This window comes from Heptranchias perlo, chromosome 9 (genome assembly GCF_035084215.1).
Source record: "Heptranchias perlo isolate sHepPer1 chromosome 9, sHepPer1.hap1, whole genome shotgun sequence".
Classification (NCBI taxonomy): Eukaryota; Metazoa; Chordata; class Chondrichthyes; order Hexanchiformes; family Hexanchidae; genus Heptranchias; species Heptranchias perlo.
This window is the reverse complement of record NC_090333.1, coordinates 7,143,162-7,169,463: the sequence shown is the minus strand read 5'-3', so window position 1 is coordinate 7,169,463 and position 26,302 is coordinate 7,143,162. Positions and strand designations below refer to the sequence as shown.

The 26,302-nt window shown below is 44.1% G+C and overlaps 1 protein-coding gene across 1 annotated transcript; it reads right to left on the bottom strand.

Moving 5' to 3' along the window:
* Positions 1–311: 311 nt before the first annotated feature.
* LOC137325632 (di-N-acetylchitobiase-like) lies at positions 312–16,454 on the bottom strand. Its single transcript, XM_067990898.1, has 8 exons — positions 16,323–16,454; positions 11,634–11,772; positions 7,954–8,162; positions 6,248–6,419; positions 6,062–6,159; positions 4,740–4,901; positions 1,918–2,099; positions 312–390 (listed from the first exon to the last, which is right to left on the bottom strand). The coding sequence occupies exons 1-8, from the start codon at positions 16,452–16,454 to the stop codon at positions 312–314; spliced, it is 1,173 nt and encodes a 390-aa protein (XP_067846999.1).
* Between the last annotated feature and the right edge of the window lie 9,848 nt (positions 16,455–26,302).

Here is a 26,302-nt window from a genome sequence, read left to right as displayed (position 1 = left end):
ATTTGTAGAAAAGAAATGACTCTATTTGTGCAATTCACCACTCTAAAATGATACTAACATTTATCCTAAAGTAAGTAAAAGAAGAAATTCTGGATCTGAAGTCTTTATTGCTTGTTACCTGATAAGTAATGCAGAATAGGCAAGTTAACGGGTTTGCAGGAATGTGAAGAGGTTACTGAAATGTAAATCTGTCACCAATATCCCTTTAGGAGTGGAAAGGCCACTCATCACTTGGACTTGGAACTTGCTGGTTCAGAGGTCTTTCCACACCATTAACTAAGAGTCTTATTCCATTTTGGGTCGGAATTGCTTCAATGCTTTTGTTTTAAAGCAAACGTACAAATCCTATTGAAACAGCTGGAAATGCTCGAGAGCACAGGATAACGGAAACTAGAAGAAAGAAAAGAAAAAAGAGAACAGAAAAGAAAAAGAGAAAAGATCGAAAAAGAAAAAAGAGGAAAGGAAAGAAAGGAAAGAACTTGCCTTATCATTCTCAAGAAAAAAAGGGAAAAGAAAAAAAGAAAGTGTCCTTTTCTCACCCAGCCCATGATTAACTTGATAAGATGAAGTAATGTTTCCAGCTCTTTCAGCTTTAATGATGCTCACGGATCCTAATGAGCAGTGTGATCTCCCTGACAGCTCTCTGCATTGCCAATTCAGTGCCTGCTCTAAACTGGTTCCTGTGCCCATTGGTACAATTGCCAGCGGGCTCCAGTCTGCTAACATGGAAAGATTAGATCAGTGGACTGATTCGCCGTCCCCCATTCTGACAACTTTGCTTCCTGTTCGACGAAACGATCACTTTACCTCGAGAAATCAGTTAAAGATATTGAAGATCAAGTATGGTCTTACTTACGTATTATTCAATGACAGCACCAATTTTATTGCCTTCTTTGTCTTATCATTTTCATCTATGAGATGGTTGGACCATAATCTCACGCACAGAGTTCGTCAAACAATATTGTGAAAGAAGAAAACTGTGTCAGGAATAAAGACCAGGACAATTCTTGCTGGGTAATATTACAAAGTAAATAAAGATAAAATGGGACACAGACCTCCCTCCCCCCAACACTGAGTTTCACATGTTGGCAACGGGGAGGGCAAGTGATTAACTAAGGACTACTAAATATATGTGCCAAGATTAGACTTGAGGGGAATTTTTTTAACCGGTACCACAATTGTTTTATATTTACACAATCCCCACTTTCCTGGAGCAACAGAACTAAAACACTTACTTTGGAAACATCACATTTTATTTTGTGAAATACGTGTTCCCGTAAAAATTTAAATTGCTTTTCAAGAATAGACAATTGTGAAGCACTCAGGTGGAATAAAATTCAAATAGTTACATTGTCTTGTAATATTACAATTAAATATAAATACTACCAGCACACAGGATACTATTATCTGGTCCGTTCACCCCCCCTTAATGGAGGAAAGATGAAAATTAAAGTTATCTTGGTTCAAAATGATAACTAAGCAAAATAAAATCATCAAAATCATTGTCAAGAATTAAGATGTGCATAAAACAGACAACACGCGTGTGCATATCAGAATTGGATTATTACCCAACGGGAAAGCTGACTTGTTTCCTGAATTGTAAATAATTAGCGGCGAGATGTTTTAACCTGCACTATCATTAAGCATTATGAAAGTCAATACAGATTTGATGCATTTTGTAAACAACTTGAGATGCCTGAAGTGACCAGATCTTGGAGTACAAATTGTATTCGTACATTTTCTTTTCATTGAATAGAAATTCGTTAGCTTGACAAAATGTTACATCTGTTTCCAAGATCTGCGTTATCTTTAATTTCTAATGTTGGAAGCTTGCTCACTTTTTGCTGAGTTTACTTGCAAAATTAAATGATTACATTCTGTTAAGATTAGATGGTTCAAGGTCGCTATTTTCCTCACAAAGGGCAAAGAGCATTCCACATGTCTTCAGTTTGCTTTACTATGAAATGATCATCACTGTAGTTCAGCATATTTCCATTCCACATGCCTATGCCACGGAGTCTCAATTTCTTCATGATCGCTGACTTAATTGAAATGCTCTGTGGATCGTCATACCAGACCTCATGAAATGTATTATTAACCTGCCATAAAAAAATAAAGAGTTACACAGATAGGAGCGAGGGGTTTGTGTCAATGCTCAGTTCGAGACACTATGCTGAAAATCTTCATCAGCAGAAGACAGAATGGACTGAAATGTACGATGAGAAAATGCACAATGACAAATGAGCAAAACAAACTCAAAAATTAGGGACTTACGGCTACGGCCGGCAATTTCCTCAGGGCTTCTCCCACTCCGTCCCCTGACCGTCGGCAGAAACTCCATTTCCGTGCACAAACGCGGTTTTCCGCTGCACGTCCACACAAGTAACGGGAACGGAGCAGGAGCAGCTCCAAGTCTATCTTTTTTAACACCCAAACCAATTAACTCATCTGGATGCTGTGCAACATATGAACATAAGGCACACATTGAAAGCACAGACGGGACCTCAGTTTAACGTGTCATCTGAAGGACGGCACCTCCGACAGTGCAGCACTCCCTCAGTACAGCAACTTCGAAAAATCCACATGAACAGCCCAGATGTCAATTCAGATGCAACAAGTCAAAAGATTATGGTGTTTGATTGGGAAAAAAATGATTTGGGGGAAATAGAAAGAGATAGATGACTTGCAAGTCAGAGTTAGCATGGGCCTCCAGAGAAAATGATTTAAAAAAATAAATCGAATTATCCAAGGTCTGATTTAACTCAATGTGGAACATTCTATCATTTCAAAATAATCTTTTCAAATTGCTCAAAGGAACAAAATATTGCAATCGAAAGGTGGAAAACATGATTTCAATGTTACTGCTGAAAGCTCAAGCATCACAGCCTTTGACTGCAGTGCATCAAGTATCTCAGCAAACTTGGCCAACGTCAATTCGACATGTGACTAGGTATTTTTTTATATTCGTTCATGGGATGTGGGCGTCGCTGGCGAGGCCGGCATTTATTGCCCATCCCTCATTGCCCTTGAGAATGTGGTGGTGAGCCGCCTTCTTGAACTGCTGCAGTCCGTGTGGTGACGGTTCTCCCACAGTGTTGTTAGGAAGGGAGTTCCAGGATTTTGACCCAGCGACGATGAAGGAACGGCGATATATTTCCAAGTCGGGATGGTATGTGACTTGGAAGGGAACATACAGGTGGTGTTGTTTCCATGTGCCTGCTGCTCTTGTCCTTCTAGATGGTAGAGATCGCGGGTATGGGAGGTGCTGTCGAAGAAGCCTTGGCGAGTGGCTGCAGTGCATCCTGTGGATAGTACGCACTGCAGCCACTGTGCGCCGGTGGTGAAGGGAGTGAATGTTTAGGGTGGTGGAACCAATCAAGCGGCTGCTTTATCTTGGATGGTGTCGAGCTTCCTGAGTGTTGTTGGAGCTGCACTCATCCAAGCAAGTGTAGAGTATTCCATCACACTCCTGACTTGTGCCTTGTAGATGGTGGAAAGGCTTTGGAGAGTCAGGAGGTGAGTCACTCGCCACAGAATACCCAGCCTCTGACCTGCTCTCGTAGCCACAGTATTTATATGGCTGGTCCAGTTAAGTTTCTGGTCAATGGTGACCCCCAGGATGTTGATGGTGGGGGATTTGGTGATGGTAATGCCGTTGAATGTCAAGGGGAGGTGGTTGGACCCTCTCTTGTTGGAGATGGGCATTGCCTGTCACTTATCTGGCGCGAATGTTACTTGCCACTTATGAGCCCAAGCCTGGATGTTGTCCAGGTCTTGCTGCGTGCGGGATCAGACTGCTTCATTATTTGAGGGGTTGCGAATGGAACTGAACACTGTGCAATCATCAGCGAACATCCCCATTTCTGACCTTATGATGGAGGGAAGGTCATTGATGAAGACAGGACATACCCAGGGATGGTGATGGAAGAGTCTGGGAAGTTGGTTGAAAGATATGTGCGTATGGCTGTGTCAGGCTGTTGCTTGACTAGTCTGTGGGACAGCGCTCCCAATTTTGGCACAAGTCCCCAGATGTGAGTGAGGAGGACTTTGCAGGGTCGACTGGGCTTGGTTTGCCGTTGTCGTGTCCGGTGCCTAGTGGTCCGATGCCGGGTGGTCCATCCGGTTTTATTCTTATTATGACTTTTCGTATCTGGATTTTACAACTGAGTGGTTTGCGAGGCCATTTCAGAGGGCAATTAAGAATCAACCACATTGCTGTGGGTCTGGAGTCACATATAGGCCAGACCGGGTAAGGACGGCAGGTTTCCTTCCCTGAAGGACATTAGAACGCAGTAGGTCGAGAGTGTGTGGTATTTGCTACTGTGCAGTTTTCTTATGTACAGGGCACGCTACCGTCAATCTTTTGTGCTAAATTGATCATCAAATGGGAGACAGGGGCACACATTTCACAAACCAAACAATCGCTAATTTTCACAGGAGGGTCAATATGGGTTGTGCAAAGTGATCGATTTGAAAAGACCACAGCTCATCTCATTTTTTGCAACTGGTCATACACAATGTCTTAACAAACGGAACTGGGTTTGGTGCTTTGTCTGTCAACTCCCATTTTCTTGGCTATTCTCCAACTACACACATTTTCTACTGTATAAACTGTACATTCTGAACTGTGCTGAATCCTGTATACAGGGAATATTGAATCATGAAATACTGCAAGGTTTGCATTCTGCAAAGAATGGACAATGCACAACTCTCCATTGTGTTTTGATTGATAGTCTTACCATGTAGATATAAGACGGGACTTTCTGCTCATCATCCCAATATCTGCCAGTAATTGATTTGTGCACATGCTGTACGATCTCTTTGTATGGGACCTGACGTCCAGCTGCATTACTGCAAGGGGCACCTCGGAAAGGAATATTTTCCAATACACACCTACCAGTCTGAAAATACAAAAGGATGAAAATATAGTTACTTTGATAACTTCAAAAATGCAGTAACAACATGACTGATCTCTAAGTGTAAAGAGGAACAATTAGAGAAAAATAAGTTTTACAATTTAGACAGGAGGGTCTCTCACTGAAATATATAAAATTAAATAGTACATTTATAGACAAGGACAAGGTTGTAATTTCAAATAGACAGCAACAAGACTGAATATAGAAGATTACGGAGTGATGTAATTGATGTGTTTGAGATGATCAAAGCAGTTGAAAGGGTAGATAGAGAGAAAGTATTTCCTCTGGTGGGAGAGTCCAGAACAAGGGGACATAACCTGAAAATTAGAGCAAGGCTGTTCAGGGGTGATGTCAGGAAGCACTTCTTCACGAAAAGGGCCGTGGAAATCTGGAATTCTCTCCCCCAAAAAGCTGTTGAGGCTCGGTCAATTGAAAACTTCAAAACTGAAATTGATAGATTTTTGTTCGGGAAGGGTATTAAGGGTTATGGAACCAAGGTGTGTAGATGGAATGAAGATACAGATCAGACATGATCTAATTGAATGGCGGAACAGCTTGAGAGGCTGAATGGCCTCCTCCTGTTCCTATGTTCTTATGATTCCTTGTGTTAAAAGGATGAGCTTTGAGAAAAGATTAGAGAAGCTTAAGATTTACAGCCGAGAAGAATGCAGTTAAGGGGAGGCCTCAGTGGAATAAAATGTTAAATAGCACAGATAAGGTAAGCCCAGAGAGCAAGCACTGCAAACAAATAATTTCTCCAGAACAGTGAATCAATGGGATATTTTGCACAGCAACAAGACAATCATAACATCATAGTATCATAGTAAGTACAGCAAGGGAGGAGGTCATTCGGCCCATCATGCCTGTGCTGGCTCGTCACATAAACTATCCAATTAGTCCCATTCCTCTGCTCTTTCCCCATATCCCTGTAAATTTTTCCCCTCAAGTATTTATCCAATTCCCTTTTGAAAGTGAATATTAAATCTGCTTCCACCACCCTTTCAGGCAGTGCATTCCAGATCATAACAACTCGCTGCGTAAAAAAAATGTTTCCCCAGATCACCTCTGGCTCTTTTGTAATGGTTTACAATAGTCTATTCTAAATAATTCGGATTACTGAAAGCCAGATAATGACAACACCTTACCTCAAAAAACTGTGTGCAAGGATAGTCATAACCATACCATGGAACTCCCAACACGAGCTTTCTGGAATCAATACCCAGATTGATATAAGCGGAGTAACCTAAATGGGGAAAAAAATAATGAGGGTCTTAGATTCACATTGATATCGGGCAGGTAGACCCTGAACCAGATGGTCTTATTGTACATACCTGATAAAGTCTGGTAATAGGGAGCATTTGCCTTTGCAAAGCAATTGTCCCACATTTGACTCTGCATATCATAGGACATCACAAATAAAAAGTCACAGGAATTTGCAATTCTCAAAAAGTCATAGCATCGGCCATCAATGCAGTCTGGAGACCAAGGCACGTTAAATGTGACCTAAGGGCCAAAGAGTAACAAGAAGAAGTTAGTTTCATCTCATACCTTTTGTTGGATATCACTAGTAGTTATATGGTTTTTATATGCACTCGCGCATGGTCCATGGGAACTGTGAATTTAACAGGTTAGGAGTTCGACAGTGTTCATGACTGTATAAAAAGGAACAGGATAAAGTTGGGGCAAATAGTGAGTTAGAATTAATAGGATCCTCGGTTATCAAATATTAATCAGGTTCAATTCCCCACTGCTCACTCACCTTCTTCCTCCAATTTTCTGTCAGTTTTCTCTCCTCCTCTCCAAAAGGCATTAAGTTGTAACCAAATTGTAGTCCCAAAAGGGCCAGCCACACTCCAATACCGAGTCAAAGTGGCCAAAGTTCTTTTACGCGAGGCCAGACATTGAGTGCTGGCAGGCTATTTTAACATGGTTGGGGGTCTAACCCAATTGGTGGCCATCTGCACGGTCACACTTCCAGTGGGAGGTTTCCAGATAATGATCCGATGGTTCATTTGACCTTCCCCGACCCAGTGGCACTCGGGGTAAATTGTGCCCTCCAACATCCCAGCTGAAATCAGATAACTCAGCACGAACCAGGATTTGCATGGCTCATGTAGTCACTGCCTGAACAAGAAGGCATTCGGGAGCCGAAGGTCAAGAATTAAATCACTGTAATCTGAGTTAGCAAAGTCCGTTATGTGCAAACTTCTCAGCAGTAAAAGTCTGCTTCAAACTTTACCCAATAAAAATGCAGCGAGTGATTTCCTTTTTTGCCTATTTAATGGTCCCTTTATTTCAAAGTAACTCATTAGATATAAACTGTGGGACATTTCTGAAGGATGTTATAGGGCTTGACATTAAGACAAACATTTCTTCCTTTGAAGAAGTGTTTTGACGGAGTAAATAAGGAGAAAATGTTCCCAGTGGCAGGAGGGTTGATAGCCAGAGGACACAGCTTTCAGGAGATTGGCAAAAGAATGAGAGGGGAGATGAGGAGAATTTTTTTTACACAGAGAGTTGTTATGATCTGGAATATAAAACCAGAAAGGGTGGTGGAAGCAGATTCAACAGTAACTTTCAAAAGGGAATTGGATAAATACTTGAAGGGGAAAAAATTCCAGGGCTATGGGGAAAGAACAGGGGAGTGGGATTAATTGGATAGCTCTTTCAAAGAGCCAACACAGGCACGCTGGGCCGAACGGCCTCCGACTGTGCTGGAACCTTCTGAGAACCTATGTGAAAATTACAGTTCGAACTATGCCATCCATGGAAGCTGGAACTCAAGTCACTTGTATCATTCTGGGCTACAAGTGATGCAGCATCAAGTTTGCTGTATATCCAGCTTAAACTGATTCAATCTCAAATTTCTAACCTCAGCAATTGTCAAAGCAGCTTTGTAACAAGATGATGCACTGATAAACAGCAGCGAAAAATCATGATTTCAATTCACTTATCCAGAAAAATATCAATCTTCCTTTATGATTAAGTAGAAAGTAAATTGCTTATCCCCATTTAATTAAAAAAATGGCTTCTTTACCTGAGACCCAGGTATTTCACGGTGGAACACATCCATGGTTTCGGAAACCAGTTGAGGGATCTTGAAATAACCTATAGATGGTTTTTTATCAGCAATGTTCACATCCAAATTGATTCCATCCATAAATTGCCTTTTTGCCAACTGCAATTGCTTATCGACCCACTTTTCTCGGCGTTGTTTGTATACAGTGTTCCATAGTGAAAAAACTCCTGGTGAAGGGTGAAGAAACAACTTCCAATTATAGAGCATCATTCGCACAACATTGTGTCCCAAGACACTATGCAGGACAGAATTGCCAACATCAAGTAGGAAGTAGTAGAGGAAGATTTAGCTCGAATTTGTATTTACATAGTGCCTGACACATCCTCAGGATGTCCTTAAATGCTTCATCGCCAATTAATTATTTTTGAAGCATAATCACTGTTGCTTTGTAAGCAGATGTGGTCGCTAATTTGTACCCAGAGAGGCCCCACAAATAGGAAATTAGATAAATGGCCAGTTCATCTAATTTGGTGATGTAGGTTGAGGGATGAATGTTGTCCAGGACACCAGGAGAACTCCCTGTTCTTTGAATTGTGCCAATGGCATCTTTTACATCCAACAGAATAGGCAGGTGGAGCCCTTGTTTAAGGTCTCATCTGAATCACAGCAGCTCTGAAACATTCACCTGAGGAAGGAGGAAGCCTCCGAAAGCTTGTGATTTTCAAATAAAATCGTTGGACTTGGTTCCAATTTTCACTTGGTGTTGTAAAATTGTTTACAACAGCACCTCTGGCAATGCAGCATTCCCTCAGTACTGCACTGATGTGTCAAGTCCTGGAGTAAACCCAAAACCTTCTGACCCAGGAGGAGAGACACAGTGCTAAAGCTGAGCCATGCTGACACGTGAGGGAAGAGACCAAAGGCGCAGTCAAACAGGTCGGTTTTGATGAGGCTTTCGAAGATAGGAAGAGAAATAGCAAGACAAAGAGGTTGAAGAAGAAGAATCTGGAGTTCAAGAGGGTAACAGCTGAAGGTTAAGCCATTGATGGAGGAAGAGGAGAAATCTCAGTCGCCCAGAGTCGGAAGAATGGAGCGTGTGTGCTGGGCTCTGGACACAATTGGGTCGGGCTTTCATTAAACTGCATTCTTCATTCTAAATCCTGGCATCAGTGGCAGACTGCTGCTGTGCCAGGGAATAAAAGTTCCACCTATCTATTTATAGGTTATTAAAAACAGTATGTCCTGTCATCTTTCTGTTCAAAAATTCTTTGTCAACAGTATCTTTTGTTTTTCTATTTTAATTGTGTTCACATCTGGTGACGCCTGTCCTGTCACCTTTGTAATTGGATTTTGCCTATAATGTGGCCTGTGGTTATATAGTTCCACACGACGGCCATCAAGTGATGGTGTGAACAGTTTTTATTTGAAGGCCTCAGCCTGTCTCCAAAGCCTGGACATATCCTTCTCCCTCATATACTTCTGCAGCTTCCCCTTAAATGCATCTATGTCATTTGCATCAGCCACTCCATGTGGTTGCAAGTTCCACATTCTTACCACTCACTGACGAAAGAAGTTTTTCCTGAATTCCCTATTGGATTTATTTGTGACTATCTTATAGTTTTGGATGACCTCTAGTTTTCGACTTGCCCACAAATGGAAAATTATGAACATATGAACATACGAGAGCTGGAGTAGGCCATTCGGCTCCTCGAGCCTGCTCTACTATTTGGTAAGATCATGATTGATCTGATTGTGACCTCAACCCCACTTACCTGTCTACCGACTATAACCTTTGACTCCCTTGTTAATCAGGAGTCTATCTAACTCAGCCTTAGAAATATTCAATGACCCTGCCTCCACCGCTCCCTGGCAAGGGAGTTCGACAGACTCACGACCCTCTGAGAGAAAAAATTCCTCCACACCTCCGTCTTAAATGGGAGACCCATTATTTTTAAACTGGTGGCCCCTAGTTCTAGTATCTCCCACAAAGGGAAACCTCCTCTCATCATCTACCCTTCTAGTCCCCTCAGGATCTCATATGTTTCAATAAGATAACCTCTCGTTCTTCTAAATTCCAGTGTATGCAGGCCCAACTTATCCAACCTTTCCTCAAAAGATAACCCCCTCATCTGAGGAATCAGTCGAGTGAACCTTCTCTGAACTACCTCCAAGCAATTATTTCCTTTCTTAAATAAGAAGACCAAAACTGCACACAGTATTCGAGATGTGGTCTCACCAATGCCCTGTACAACTGTAGCAAAACATCTCTACTTTTATATTCCATTCCCCTTGCAATAAATTACAATATTCCATTTGCCTTCCTAATCACTTGCTGTACCTGCATACTAACTTTTTGTGATTCATGTACTAGGACACTGATTCCTGTGGCACTCGTTACATCTTGCCAATTCATAATTTTAAAGACCTCTATCAGATCACCACTCAGTCTTCCCTTTTCTAGAGAAAAGAGCCCCAGCCTGTTCAGTCTTTCCTGATAGTTATACTCTCAGTTCTGATATCATCCTTGTAAATCCTTTTTGCACTTTCTCCAGTACTTCTGTATCTTTTTGTAGTATGGAGACCAGAACTGTGCACAGTACTCTCAGTGTTTTCTAACCAAGGACCTATACATGATTAACATAACTTCTCTGCTGTGAATTATTTTCCTCCAGAAATGAATCCCAATGATTTGTTTGTGCTTTTTACGGCTTTCTTAACCAAGCATTTCTGCTTAAATGCTCCAGGCAAGTACAGAAGATCGGAATAGGGCGACGATGAGGGAAGCGGTGGTTCGGGCACCTAACTTGCAGGAACATGTGAGGGGTGAGGGACTGATGCTTCCAAAGATGTCAATAGCAGTTTGGTCGCATTCCATTAGACCACCCTCCTCCCCAACAAGACATGTTAGACCCTCCATTCCCCGATCTCCCCAATACTGCCAGATCCCAGCAATCCCTGACCATCTCCTGAGTCCTTGCTGGATCCCACAATCTCCCTCCTCAGAATTCTCCCCCTCCCCTACTCCTAGATCAGAAGACTCCCACTCAGTGCTCACGAATCCAGCAAGTTTGGGAGGTGAAAAGTAGAATAAAAATACATCACCAGTCAATCTCCCATGGCAATGGACAAAGAGAGTCCAGACTTGTGTAGTATTCAGACGAAGCAGGATTGGAGTGTGGGGGATAATTCAACCAGGGTGTTCAGATGTAACTCAGTCCCCATTGTGAAATCATGAATTTTGTCCTAATTTTTAATATAATACTTTGATCAATTGTAATTTTTAATTAAATGGCAATTTGAGCTGAAAGATGCAAAACAGAGGTGCTACAGTGCCACCACTGGTGGGGAGGATGTAATTACAGTGCATCAAGTTTACGGAGACAGTTCCCATTATAAATGTGGACAGAGGAATTTATAAATGGAAAAAGTTGCAACAAAAGTGTGAAAAACTTGAGAACAGAAAGTAAGGTTTTGTTGACAGGAGGTGTGTGTGGATATAAGATTTTTCACATGCAATAGATGGAATGTAGAATAATTTGCGAGAGCTGTACCGGAGCTGGAGGGGAATTTCAGCACTGTAATGTCAAAAATAGCAATTCAAGGCTGTGCACTGAATGTCCTTTTATGTGGTTCTCAATAATACAGCTTGCATTGGAAGACAGAAGGACATTTGTTTTTTCTGTGATAAAATTACTTACCTCTCAGGACAACTCGAACTTGATTCGCATGAGCATAACACAAAAGCTCAGGATCGTAAGGTCCAAAGGCTGCAATAGTCGTAACCTTAAACCAGTCATAATACTTCCAATCCTTTCCTCCAACATCAAAGACAAAGACCTGGTACAAAATAAAGCAGTCAATTGCAGTAATGAAGGGCAGAAAACTGCCATTTAAAAATATATATTTTCACAATCAATGGCCCAGATTTTGTTGACAAAATAACGGTGAGGCGAATGGGGCTCGTTTTATTTATGTGTAAATGGTACAGCAACTTCAGGCGAGGGGCAGATACGCAGTTAAACTCAAACATCCACAAGTTGCTGACCGAGTTGGGCTGCTCCGCTGTTAGCTTCACGAAAACAGCATCCAGTTATCTTGCTCAACCTTAAAATGCATTGAACGACGTGAAGTTCATGTATTTGTGCAGGAGATTCAAACTGAACTCGCCATGGAAAGTTACGTCTTTTCCATTCCAGTCCAAGTAACTTTTTAACGACGGTGAATGTGTTCATTATCGGCAATCAAGATCTCTGGCACTGATAATTAACTATTACAAGAGTGGAGTCTCATTCCTTCAGGATTTAATTGCTGTTGGAGATTTTAAAAATGTCAATTTTAAAATTAAAACTTTTTTTCACTTCCCCTTTCACTCACTTCTCAATCCTTGCACTGTTAATTTCACTACCTTCAATCTCATTGGTTAAGGAGATACCCTGTTTCTTGGCCTGTTCACTCAGCTCCCAAATGCCCTGTTTCACTCACTGCCCCGTTATAAGTTCGCACTTTCAGCAACTTGCCACTCAAAAACGTGCAAGGGCAGGTCCAAGTAGCGGCAAGCACCGTTAGATGCCCTGTTAGAGCAAAATTTGGCCCATTATCATTTCCCCAGGTTACGGGGTAAGGAACGGCTGGTGAACTGATTCTCAGGTTGCCACCAATGTCGATCTAAATGCAGCCACCAGAAAAAAAGAATATGCTAAAGAGCAACAACCTCTCAGAACTTCCATCTCCACAATAGTGCAGGTGAGAGGAACTGAACAACATGAGGAAACGGAGCTCACATCCCAATACTCCATTCCAAGTGTTGGTGCTCAATACACTTCAAAAGGACAACTTAAACTAAATAAACTCTTTATACAAGGGATTTTAGTGTTCCAGTTTAAAAAATTTTGCATTCAAGGTACCTGGTGTCAAATCAAGCATTTCTACCATGAGACCAGCAAGACTAGATCAGAATATAGTTCCCGAGAAAGAGAAACAGCCCATACTGCACCAGTGTGACATTTTTCCATTTCCCACACCAACCATCCTGTGTTCTCAAATGAGACTGCCTGTTTAGTGCTGCAGTTTAGTTCATCACAGTTTTGTGATTTGGGCCCTTTGAGTTGGACTGAGACTATCAAACATGCATCATCTGAGCTGACACTTTTGTGCAGTAATGAGAGAGTGCTGCATTGTTGGAGGGGTTGTCTTTTGGATGAGATGTTAAAGTGGATCTAATAGAACGCTGGCAATATTGAAGAGCAGGGAGTTCTCTTGGTGTCCTGGCCAACAATTATCTCTCAACCAACATCAGCAGAAACACATTAACTGTTCATTCATGCAATTTGCTGTTTGTGGGACCTTGCTCTGCACATATCAGCAGAATTGTATTCCAGCACAATCTGTAACCTCATAGCCCGGCATATTCCACTCTCTACCATTACCAAAAAGCCAGGGGATCAACCCTGATTCATTGAGGAGTGCAGAAGAGCATGTCAGGAGCAGCACCAGGCGTACCTAAAAATGAGGTGCCAACTGGGTGCAGCTGCAACACAGGACTACATGCATGCTAAACAGCGGAAGCAACATGCTATACACATAGATAAGAGATTCCACAACAACCAACGGTTCAGATCAAAGCTCTGCAGTCTTGCCACACCCAGTCGTGAAATGTGGTGGACAATTGAACAACTAACGGGAGGAGGAGGCTCTGTAAACATGCCCATCTTCAATGATGGCGGAGTCCAACACGTGAGTGCAAAAGACAAGGCTGAAGAATTTGCAACCATCTTCAGCAAAAAGTGCCAAGTAGATGATCCATCTCAACCTCCTCCTGACATCCCCACCATCACAGAAGACAGTCTTCAGCCAATTCGATTCACTCCACGTGATATCAAGAAACAGCTGAGTGCATTGCATACATCAAAGGTTATGGACCCCGACAACATCCCGACTGTAGTGCTGAAGACTCGTGCTCCAGGACTCGCGACGCCTCCAGCCAAACTGTTCCAGTGCAACTACAACACTGGCATCTATCCAACAATGTGGAAAATTGTCCAGGTATGTCCTGTCCACAAAAAGCAGGACAAATCCAATCCGGCCAATTACTGCCCCATCAGTCTACTCTCAATCATTAGCAAAGTGATGGAAGGTGTCATCGACAATGCTATCAAACGACACTTACTCACCATTAACCTGCTCACCGATGCTCAGTTTGGTTCTCGCCTCCAGACCTCATTACAGCCTTGGTTCAAACATGGACAAAAGAGCTGAATTCCAGAGGTGAGGTGAGAGTGACAGCCCTTGAAATCAAGGCAGTATTTGACCGAGTGTGGCACCAAGGAGCCCGAGTAAAATTGAAGTCAATGGGAATCAGGGGGAAATCTCTCCAGTGGCTCGAGTCATACCTAGCACAAAGGAAGATGGTAGTGCTTGTTGGAGGACAATCATCACAGCCCCAAGACATTGCTGCAGGAGTTCCTCAGGGCAGTGACCAAGGCCCAACCATCTTCAGCTGCTTCATCAATGATCTTCCCTCCATCATAAGGTCAGAAATGGGGATGTTCACTGAATATTGCACAGTGTTCAGTTCCATTCTCAACCCATCAGATAATGAAGCAGTCCGAGCCCGTATGCACCAAGACCTGGACAACATCCAGGTTTGGGCTGAAAAGTAGCAAGTAACATTCACGCCAGACAAGTGCCAGGCAATGACCACCTCCATCAAGAGAGAGTCTAACCACCTCCCCTTGACATTCAACGGCATTATCATCAACATCCTGGGGGTCACCATTGACCAGAAACTGAACTGGACCAGCCATATAAATTCGGTGGCTACAAGAGCAAGTCAGAGGTTGGGTATTCTGTGGTGATTGACTCACCTCCTGACTCCCAAAACCTTTCCACCATCTACAAGGCACGAGTCAGGAGTGTGATGGAATACTCTCCACTTGCCTGGATGAGTGCAGCTCCAACAACACTCAAGAACTCCACACCATCCAGGACAAAGCAGCCCGCTTGATTGGTACCCCATCCACCACCCTAAACATTCACTCCCTTCACCACCGGCGCACAGTGGCTGCAGTGTGTACCATCCACGGGATGCATTGTCGCAACTCTCCAAGGCTTCTTCGACAGCACCTCCCAAACCCGCCACCTCCACCACCTGGAAGGACAAGGGCAGCAGTCACATGGGAACAACACCACATGCAAGTTCCCCTCCAAGTCACACACCATCCCAACTTGGAATTATATCGCCATTCCTTCATCGTCGCTGGATCAAAATCATGAACTCCCTACCTAACAGCACTGTGGGAGAACCTTCACCACACGGACTGCAGCGGTTCAAGAAGGCGGCTCACCACCACCTTCTCAAGGGCAATTCGGGATGGGCAATAAATGCTGGCATTGCCAGCGACGCCCACATCCCATGAACAAATTTTTAAAAATTGCCGCTGAGTTTGCCGACAACACTTCAAAAAGTGATTCATTTCATGTGAAGTTCTTTGGGACATCCTGAGGACATGAGGTGCGACATAAATTCAAGTTTATTCATTCTTGGAACCAACAGACAGAGGAGACTTTTATCCCACCCATCTGTCAGAAGAATGTTTTTTTGGTGGGAAGGTGGGAGAAGTGGGATAAAAGCAGAATGAACACATCGAGCCTGCAGGTTATATTGGTGGTGCACTTGTTGCTGCCACACTGCCCACTTAGTAACATTGCTCTGAAGTAAATACTGACCTCATCAATACAGTCAGCAGTTACAGAGTCATTTTGCAACCAATGTATTTTATAAAGATCTGTTACGTTGTATTCAGTTTAATCGTGGCCAAGGTCCCAGTTTTACAATGAGTGAAAAAGTCAAATGTCATTTTTATGACATGAGATTCCAGGATTTTCAATATTCTGTGGAAACCACAAACCGGTGACCTTAACCATGGTATTAGACAGACACACTGCAGGAGTTAGATCACACATCATTTAAGACTCTGCACATTGCAGAAATATATTTAAAAACACATTTTATGGATGCTACACTTGTTAAAATATCTTTGCACTGCTCAATACTACTGTTCGTCCTATTTTATACAAACTGTAACTATACCAATATTAACACTTTAACATACGGATTATAATATGATACACTTTGCATTTCAACAATAATCGGACATTCCCCCCGCCCCTCTACCCCCATCCCAATAGCTCCACCTGTCCCTCACCCCGACCCACACCCCTCAGACTGTTCCGAACACCCACCCACGACCCACGAACACCCACCCACGACCCTCGAACACCCACCCTCGGCCCCCAAACACAATCCCCCAGCCCACGAACACCCACCCTCGGCCCCCGAACACCCACCCCCAGCCCCCAAACACCCACCCCAGCCCCCGAACACCCACCTCGAACTCATGCTCCACGGTCACGGGTTCGCACAGAATCCGATCCGAACATGGACAGCCGGACCCAGAGCCGCAGCAGACCCACAGCACGAGCACGACCAGGGCCTGCGCCAATTCCAAACTCCAGCGCATCCTCTCCGCCTGAGCTCTGCCCGATATGAAGATCCACCAGATGCAGCAAGATCATTTATTTACATCCACCCGGATGTGACTGATGATGACACCTCCTGAGTCTCTCTCTCTCTCTCTCTCTGTGTTGGTGGATGTGGCAATCGTGAAATGTTGAAACAATCTTCATACTCTGAAATGCAACATTTAAAGGGACGTTCTCTTCTCCCCCTTCCTCCAAATCTTGGCCAACAGCAAACAGAGAAAATAATAAAGGAAAAAGAAAGAACTTGCATTTTTTAGCGCCTTTCATGACCTCAGAATGTCTCAAAGTGCTTCATCCCTCTCCATGACCACTGTTTGAGGCTGAACCAGACCGTTTGCAAACTTGGAGTCCTATTTGACCCTGATATGAGCTTCTGACCACAAATCCTCTCCATCACCAAGACTGCCTACATCCACCTCCATAACATTGTCTTCTCCAACCCTGCTTCAGCTCATCTGCTGCTGAAATCCTCATCCATGCCTTTGATACCTCAAGAATTGACTGTTCCAATGCTCCCCCACCGGCCTCTCATCTTCCACCCTCCAAAACCTTGAGCTCATCCAGAACTCTGCTGCCCGTATCCTAACTCACACCAATTCCCATTCACCAATCACACCTGTGCTCGCTGACCTACATTGGTTCCCAGTCCACCAACACCTCGAATTTAAAATCTATCTCTCAACCAACAACGAAATGTGAACCAGATTATTTGGTCATTAATTTTATTGCTGTTTGCGGGAGCTTACTGTGCGCAAATTGGCTGCCGCGTTTCTAACCTTTACAATCATCCTTGTTTCAAATCCCACCATGGCCTCTCCCCTCCCTATCTCTGTAACTGCCTCCAGCTGTCCAACCCTCCGACAACTCTGCGTTCCTCCAATTCTGGACTCTTGCGCATCCCCGATTTTAATCGCTCCACCACTGGCGGCCATGCCTTCAGCTGCCTCGGCCTTAAGCTCTGGAATTCCCTCCCTCAGCCTTTTTGCCTCTCTCCCTCTCTCTCCTCCTTGAAGACACTCCAGCGAGTGACTCACCTTCTGACTCCCCAAAGCCTTTCCACCATCTACAAGACACGAGTCAGGAGTGTGATGGAATAATCTCCACTTGCCTGGATGAGTGTAGCTCCAACAACACTCAAGAAGCTCGACACCATCCAGGACACAGCAACCCGTTTGATTGCCACCCCATCCACCACCCTAAACATTCACTCCCTTCATCACTGTGGCTGCAGTATGTACCGTCTACAGGATGCACTGCAGCAACTCACCAAGGCTTCATCGACATCACCTCCCAAACCCGCGAACTCTACCACCTAGAAGGACAAGGGCATCAGGCACATGGGAACAACACCACCTGCAAGTCCCCTTCCAAGTCACACACCATCCCGACATGGAAATATATCACCGTGCCTTCATCGTCGCTGGGTCAAAATCCTGGAACTTCCCACCTGACAGCACTGTGGGAGAACCTTCACCACACGGACTGCAGCGGTTCAAGAAGGCGGCTCACCACCACCTTCTCAAGGGCAATTAGGGATGGGCAATAAATGCTGGCCTGGCCAGCGACGCCCACACCGAATGAACGAATAAAAAAAACTACCTCATTGACCGAGCTTTTAGTTACCTGTCCTAATATCTCCTTATGTGGCTCAATGTCAAATTTTGTTTGATAATCGCTCTTGTGAAACGTCCTGGGATGTTTTACAACATTAAAGGCGCTATATAAATGCAAGTTGTTATTGTTGTTCACAGCCAATGAAGTGCTCATGAAGCGTAATCACTGTTGTAAAGGTTGGAAAAGCGACAGCCAATTTGCACACGGTCAGCTCGCGCAAACAGCAATAAAATAAATGACCAGATCATCTGGTTTTTGTTTCGGTGTTGGTTGAGGGATAGAATTTGACCAGGACACATTTATAACTGGTTATTTATCTCATTTTCTGTTTTTTGGACCTCAGCGGTGAACAAAATAGGTGGCTGCATTTTGCCGACAAAAAGACAGTGACTCCACTTCAAAAAGTTATTCATTGGCTGCAAATTGACTTGAGATGTCCTGAGGGCATGAAAGGTGCTATATAAATGCAAGTTCTTTCTTGAAGGTATTTCGCTCTATTTTAACTCAGGCACAAAATAAGTGGGTTAATATCACAGTTGACTGATGCTCAGAGGAATTCAAGACAAATGTGACGCAGTCGTACAATGTTATCAAATTTAATGTACACACAAGATAATTACGAGGCAGGCCACTCGGCCCATCCAGAAAACTCCCAAATCCCCACCCCATTGTTGCATCCAGTTGCTATTTAAATGATTCCTCGGATTTTCGTCCCATCTACCGGATCTGGGAATTCATCCCATCTGTTGATCACTCTTTGAAATCCCTGATATCAGTGGTAAATTTGCCTTTTACTTTACCTTTCATCACTCAGGCTGCAGATATGCTGCAGCTACCAGTCTCTGCCGAGTGCGGTACAGAGTCGCCAGACCAAAGTTATACTGATATCAGCTGTAAAGGAGTACTGTGCATGTCTGGATGGATGCTGGTGCAGAGCTCCACTTTCTCCCAGTTAATTTTTAATGATAGGGAGGGAGTGAATGGGAGTGTTTGCTTCCTCCTAAAATTAAAAAGATTCCACAGAAAGTTTAAAAAGATCTCGGATGTTTTAAAATGCTGTTTTGCATCAGGTGGAAATGATAGCAGCCGGTACAAACTCAAGCTGGTGCAGGACAGACTCCTGGATAGAGGGAGAGGGGAACGGAGGGTCATTGCTTTGCTTGATTTTAGTACCGTTGGGAGTCAGATTGCTGCCCTGACATCTGTTACTTCTGTGGAATTTGCTCCCACAAGGAGTAGTTGGGGCAAAGTCAGCTGTGAGGAGGGCACAAAAAGTGATATAGAGAGGTTAAGTGAGTGGGCAAGAAGGTGGCAGATGGATTATAATGTGGAGAAATGTGAGGTTATTCACTTTGGTCGGAAGAATAGAAAAACAGAAAATTTTTAAATGGAGAGAAACTATTAAATGTTGGTGTTCAGAGAGAATTGGGTGTCCTGGTACACAAAACACAGGAAGTTAACATGCCGGTACAACAAGCAATTAGGAAGACAAATGGTATGTTGGCCTTTATTGCAAAGGGGGTTGGAGTCCAAGAGTGAGGAAGTCTTGCTACAATTGTACAGGGGCTTATGGAGACCACACCTGGAATACTGTGTGCAGTTTTGGCCTCCTGACCTAAGGAAGGATATACTTGCCCTGGGGATGGTGCAGCGAAGGTTCACTCGATTGATTCCTGGGATGAGAGGGTTGTCCAATGATGAGAGATTGAGTACAATGGGCCGATACTCTCTGGAGTTTAGAGGAATGAGAGATGATCTCATTGAAACATATAAGATTCTGAGAGGGCTTGACAAGGTAAATGCCAAAAGGCTGCTTCCCCTGGCTGAAGAGTCCAGAGCTAGAGGGCACAATATAGGAACATAGGAACAGGAGTAGGCCATTCAGCCCCTCATGCTTGCTCCACAATTTGATAAGATCATGGCTGATCTGTGATCCAGCTTCAGAGACCTGCCTTTGGACCATATCCCTTAATACCTTTGGTTGCCAAAAAGCTATCCATCTCACATTTACATTTAGCAATTGAGCTAGTATCAATTGCCGTTTGTGGAAGAGAGTTCCAAACTTCTACGACCCTTTGTGTGTCGAAATGTTTTCCAATCTCACTCCTGAAAGGTCTGGCTCTGATATCGGGATAAAGGGTCAGCCATTTCGGACTGAGATGAGGAGCAATTTCTTCACTCTGAGGGTTGTGAATCTTTGGATTTCTCTACCCCAGAGGACTGTGGATGCTCAGTCGTTGAGTACATTCAAGGCTGATATGGATAGATTTTTGGAATCTAGGGGAATCAAGGGATATGGGGATCGGGCGGGAAAGTGGAGTTGAGGTCGAAGATCAGCCATGATCTTATTGAATGGCGGAGCAGGATCGAGGGGCCGTCTGGCCTAGTCCTGCTCCTATTTCTTATGTTCTTATGTTCAAATAGCATAGATGCATTTAAGGGGAAGCTGCATCAACGCATGGGGGAGAAAGCACGAGAAAGATATACTGATAGGGTTAGATGAAGAGGGGTGCGAGGAGGCAGAGATCATTTGGGCCGAATGGCCTGTTTCTGTGCTGTACATTCTCTGTTTGTCATTCTATGTAAAACCTTGTTAATATGCAACTGAAAGTGGTTCACGTTGTTACAAAATGGCAACAGATACTGAATCCACAGTTTACGGGTATATTTTGTATCGAGCATAATGAATGAAATGTTTGTGAAAAACTCCAATGACGGCAGCAGATAAGAGCTCGAATTATTGGCCGCTCAAGACCTTGAGCCACGTGAGTAAGTCCCTCTCGTCCCCCCTCCCCTTTCACTCCCTTAGTGACCTCATCAACCATCAAACCAATAAAGAACAGTGCTCCACTCACACTGACTCGAAGAAAGTTTCCAATCATTTTTTTAAATTACAAAATGTACTTTATTTCATCAAGTTTAAAGATACACACAGTTCAATGTGAAAATCACAATGTATAGAATCATCGAAAATTAAGGCATAGAATGAGGCCATTCGAACCATCGTGTCTGTGCAGTCTGAAAAAGAGCTATCCAGCCTAATCCCACTTTCCAGCTCTTGGTCTGTGGCCTTGTAGGTTACGGTACTTCAAGTGCATATCCAAGTACTTTTTAAATGCGATGAGGGTTTCTGCCTCTACCACCCTTTCAGGAAGTGAGTTCCAGACCCCCACCACCCTCTGGGTGAAAAGATTTCTCCTCATCTCCCCTCTAATTCTTCCACCAATTACTTTAAATCTATGTCCCCTGGTTATTGACCTCTCTGCTAAGGGAAACAGATCCTTCCTGTACACTCTATACTCTTCCCTGTACACAAGGAACCCCCAGCTTCTGTCGCGACACTACAGACTTCCTACAAAAACTCAGTACCCACGGACCAGTTGAACCAGGAACACTTCTCACCACGATGGACGTCTCGGCACTCTACACCAGTATCCCCCACGATGACAGCATCGCTGCGACAGCATCAATACTCAACACCAACAACAGCCAATCTCCAAACGCCATCCTACAACTCATCCTCTTCATCCTGGATCACAATGTCTTCACCTTCGACAACCAGTTCTTTACCCAAACACACAGAGCAGCCATGGGGACCAAATTTGCACCCCAATACGCCAACATTTTCATGCACAAGTTCGAGCAGGACTTCTTCACTGCACAGGACCTCCAACCAACGCTATACACCAGATACATCGACGACATTTTTTTTCTATGGACCCATGGCGAAGAATCACTAAAGAGACTACACGATAACATCAACAAGTTCCATCCCACCATCAAGCTCACCATGGACTACTCCTCAGAATCAGTTTCTTTCTTGGACACACGAATCTCCATCAAAGACGGGCACCTCAGCACCTCAATCTACCGCAAGCCCACGGACAAGCTCACGATGCTCCACTTTTCCAGCTTCCACCCTAACCACGTCAAAGAGGCCATCCCCTATGGACAGGCCCTGCGAATACACAGGGTCTGCTCAGACGAGGAGGAACGGGATGGACACCTACAGACTCTGAAAGATGCCGTGGTAAGAACGGGATATGACGCTCGACTCATCAATCGACAGTTCCGACGGGCCACAGCGAAAAATCGCATAGACCTCCTCAGAAGTCTAACACGGGACGCAACCAACAGAGTACCCTTTGTCGTCCAGTACTTCCCCGGAGCGGAGAAACTACGCCATGTTCTCCGCAGCCTTCAACATGTCATCAATGACGACGAACACCTCGCTATGGCCATCCCCACACCTCCACTACTCGCCTTTAAACAGCCACCCAACCTCAAACAGACTATCGTTCGCAGCAAATTACCCAGCTTTCGGGAGAACAGCGTCCACGACACCACACAACCCTGTCACGGTAACCTCTGCAAGACATGCCAGATCATCGACACAGATACCACGATCACACGAGAGGACACCACCCACCAGGTGCATGGTTCATACTCCTGTGACTCGGCCAACGTTGTCTACCTCATACGCTGCAGGAAAGGATGCCCCGGAGCATGGTACATTGGCGAGACCATGCAGACACTGCGACAACGGATGAACGGACACCGCGCAACAATCGCCAGACAGGAGGGTTCCTTCCCAATCGGGGAACACTTCAGCAGTCAGGGACATTCAGCCACCGATCTTCGGGTAAGCGTTCTCCAAGGCGGCGTTCGAGACACACGACAACGCAAAATCGTCGAGCAGAAATTGATAGCCAAGTTCCGCACCCATGAGGACGGCCTCAACCGGGATCTTGGGTTCATGTCACGCTACACGTTACCCCACTAGCGAACAAAAGCTATCTGTTTTTAATATAATGGGTCATTTGCTGGCTTTCTCTGCCTTCCGGATGTTTCTGCCTCTCTCTCTCTCTGTTTTTTTTTCCTGTTTGTTTTTTTGTTGAATGTGTATTCGGGGGTTCTGTAGGTGACACCTCTCTGTCTGAACACGGTGATTGCCTTGGCAACGGGCAGTTGCAGGGGCAGTCTGTAAACACCATGTATTGTTCTGTGATGTATAAATGCGTAGGCTTCAAGGAGCTCCTGAACATTTACCTGAGGAAGGAGGAAACCTCCGAAAGCTTGTAGATTTCAAATAAAAATCGTTGGACGATAACTTGGTGTTGTAAAATTGTTTACAATTGTCACTCTATCGAGGCCACTCAAAATTTTATACACCTCAATTAAATCACCCCTCAGCCTTCTCTGTTCCAAAGAAAACAACCCCAGCCTATCCAATCTTTCCTCATGGCTAAAATTCTCCAGTCCTGGCAATATCCTCATAAATCTCCTCTGTACCCTCTCCAATGCAATCAGATCTTTCCTGTAATGTGGTGACCAGAACTGCATGCAGTACTCAAGTTGTGGACCAACCAATGTTTTATGGAGTTCGAGCAGAACCTCCCTGCTCCTATATTCTGTGCCTTGGCTAATAAAGGAAAGTATCTCTTATGCCTTTTTAACCACCTTATCGACCTGTCCTGCTATCATCAGGGATCTGTGGACATGCACTCCAAGGTCCCTCTGTTTCTCGACACTTCTTAGTATCCTACCATTTATTGTGTACTCCCTTGCCTTGCTTGTCCTCCCAAAATGCATTACCTCACACTTCTCTGGATTGAATTCCATTTGACACTTTTCTGCCCACCTGACCAGTCCATTGATATCTTCCTGTAGTCTATCACTTTCCTCCTTACCATCAACCACACGGCCAATTTTTGTATCATCTGCAAACTTCTTAATCACGTCCCCTACATTTAAGTCTAAATCATTGATATGTACCAGAAAAAGCAAGAGACCTCGTACTGAGCCCTGCTGACCTAGTACTGACCCCACTGGAAACAGCCTTCCAGTCACAAAAACACCCGTTGACCATTGCCCTTTGCTTCCTGCCACTGAGCCAATTTTGGATCCAACTTGCCACTTTCCCTTGGATCCCATGGGCTTTTACTTTTCTGAGCAGTCTGCCATGTGGGACCTTGTCAAAAGCCTTGCTAAAATCCATGTAGACCACATCAAACGCGTTACCCTCATCAAACTCCTTGTTGCCTCCTCAAAAATTTCAATCAAGTTAGTCAGACACGACTTTCCCTTCACAAATCCATGCTGACTGTCCTTGATTAATCCGTGCCTTTCTAAATGACGATTAAAGCTGTCCTTCAGAATTGTTTCCAGTAATTTGCCCACCACCGAGGTCAGACTGACTGGCTTGTAATGACTCGGTCTATCCTTTTCTCCCTTGTTAAACAACCGTACAACATTAAAAGTCCTCCAATCCTCCGGCACCACACGTGTAGCTTCCTGACATCACCCCTGAACGGCCCAGCTCTAATTTTAAGGTTATGCCCCCTTGTTCTGGACTCTCCCACCAGAGGAATTACTTTCTCTCCATCCACCCTATCAATTCCATTAATCATTTTAAACACATCAATTAGATCACCCCTTAATCTTTTATATTCAGTCTTGTTGCTGTCTGTTTGAAGTTACAACCTTGTCCTTATCTGTAAATGTACTATTTAATTTATATATTTCAGTGAGAGACCCTCCTCTCTAAATTATAAAGCTTATGTTTCTTCAGCCTTGACTCTTCGAGATCAGTCATGCTGTGACTGCAATTTTGAAGTTGCCAATGTAACTATATTCACAAGTACTATATTTTCATCCTTTTGTATTTTTCAGGCTGGTTGATGTGCATTGCCAAAGATTCCTTTCAGAGGTGCCCCTTGCAGTGATGCAGCTGGACATCAGGTCCCAGACAAAGAGATCATACAGCAAGTGCACAAATCAATTACTGGCAGATCTTGGGATGATGATCAGAAAGCCCCGTATTATATCTACATGGTAAGACTATCAATCAAAACACAATGGAGAGTTGTGCATTGTCCATTCTTTGTAGAATGCAAACTTTGCAGTGTTTCATGATTCAATATTCTCTGTGTACAGGATTCAGCAAAGTTCAGAACATAGAAACATCGAAAATAAGAGCAGGAGTAGGCCATTCGGCCCTTCGAGCCTGCTCCAACATTCAATATGATCATGGCTGATCCTCCATCTCAATAGCATATTCCCGCTCTCTCCCCATACCCCTTGATGCCTTTTGTGTCTAGAAATCTATCTAGCTCCATCTTAAATATATTCAGTGACTTGGCCTCCACAGCCTTCTGTGGTAGAGAATTCCACAGGTTCACCACCCTCTGAGTGAAGAAATTTCTCCTCATCTCAGTCCTAAATATCCTACCCCGTACCCTGAGACTGTGACCCCTCGTTCTCGACCCCCCAGCCAAGGGAAACATCCTCCCTGCATCCAGTCTGTCTAGCCCTGTCAGAATTTTATATGTTTCCATGAGATCCCCTCTTATTCTTCTAAACTCGAGTGAATTCAGGCCGAGTCGACCCAATCTCTCCTCATACGACAGTCCTGCCATCCCAGGAATCAATCTGGTGAACCTTCACTGCACTCCCTCTGTGGCAAGCATATCCTTTCGAAGGTAAGGAGACCAAAACTGAACACAATACTCCAGGTGTGGTCTCACCAAGGCGCCGTATAACTGCAGTCGATTTGTACGGTGCGTATGGTTTGTATGGTAGAAAATGTGTGTAGTTGGAGAATTGCCAAAAAATGGGAGCTGACATACAAAGCACCAAACCCAGTTCTGTTTGTTAAAACATTGTGCATGAACATTTGCAGAAAAATGAGATGAGCTGTGAACTTTTCAAATAGATCAATTTACACAAACCATATTGACCCTCCTGTGAACCATAAGAGATAGGAGCAGGAGTAGGCCATTCGGCCCCTCGTACCTGCTCCGCCATTTTATGAGATCATGGCTGATCTGATTTTTACCTCAACTCCACTTTCCCGCCCTTTGCCCATATCCATTTGACTCCCTTGCTGATCAAAAATTTGTCGAACACAGTCTTGAATGGATTCAATGACTCAGCCTCCACAGCTTTTTGGTGTAAAGAATTCCAAAGATTCACGACCCTCTGGGAGAAGAAATTCATCCTCATTTCCGTCTTAAACGTGCGACCCGTTATTCTGAGACTATGCCCCCTAGTTTTAGATTCCCCCATGAGGGGTAACATCCTCTCAGCATCTACCCGATCGAGTCCCCCTCAGAATCTTGTATGTTTCAATAAGATCTCCTCTCATTCTTCTAAACTCCAATGAGTACGGACCCAACCTGTTCAATCTTTCCTCATAAGACAACCCTTTCAT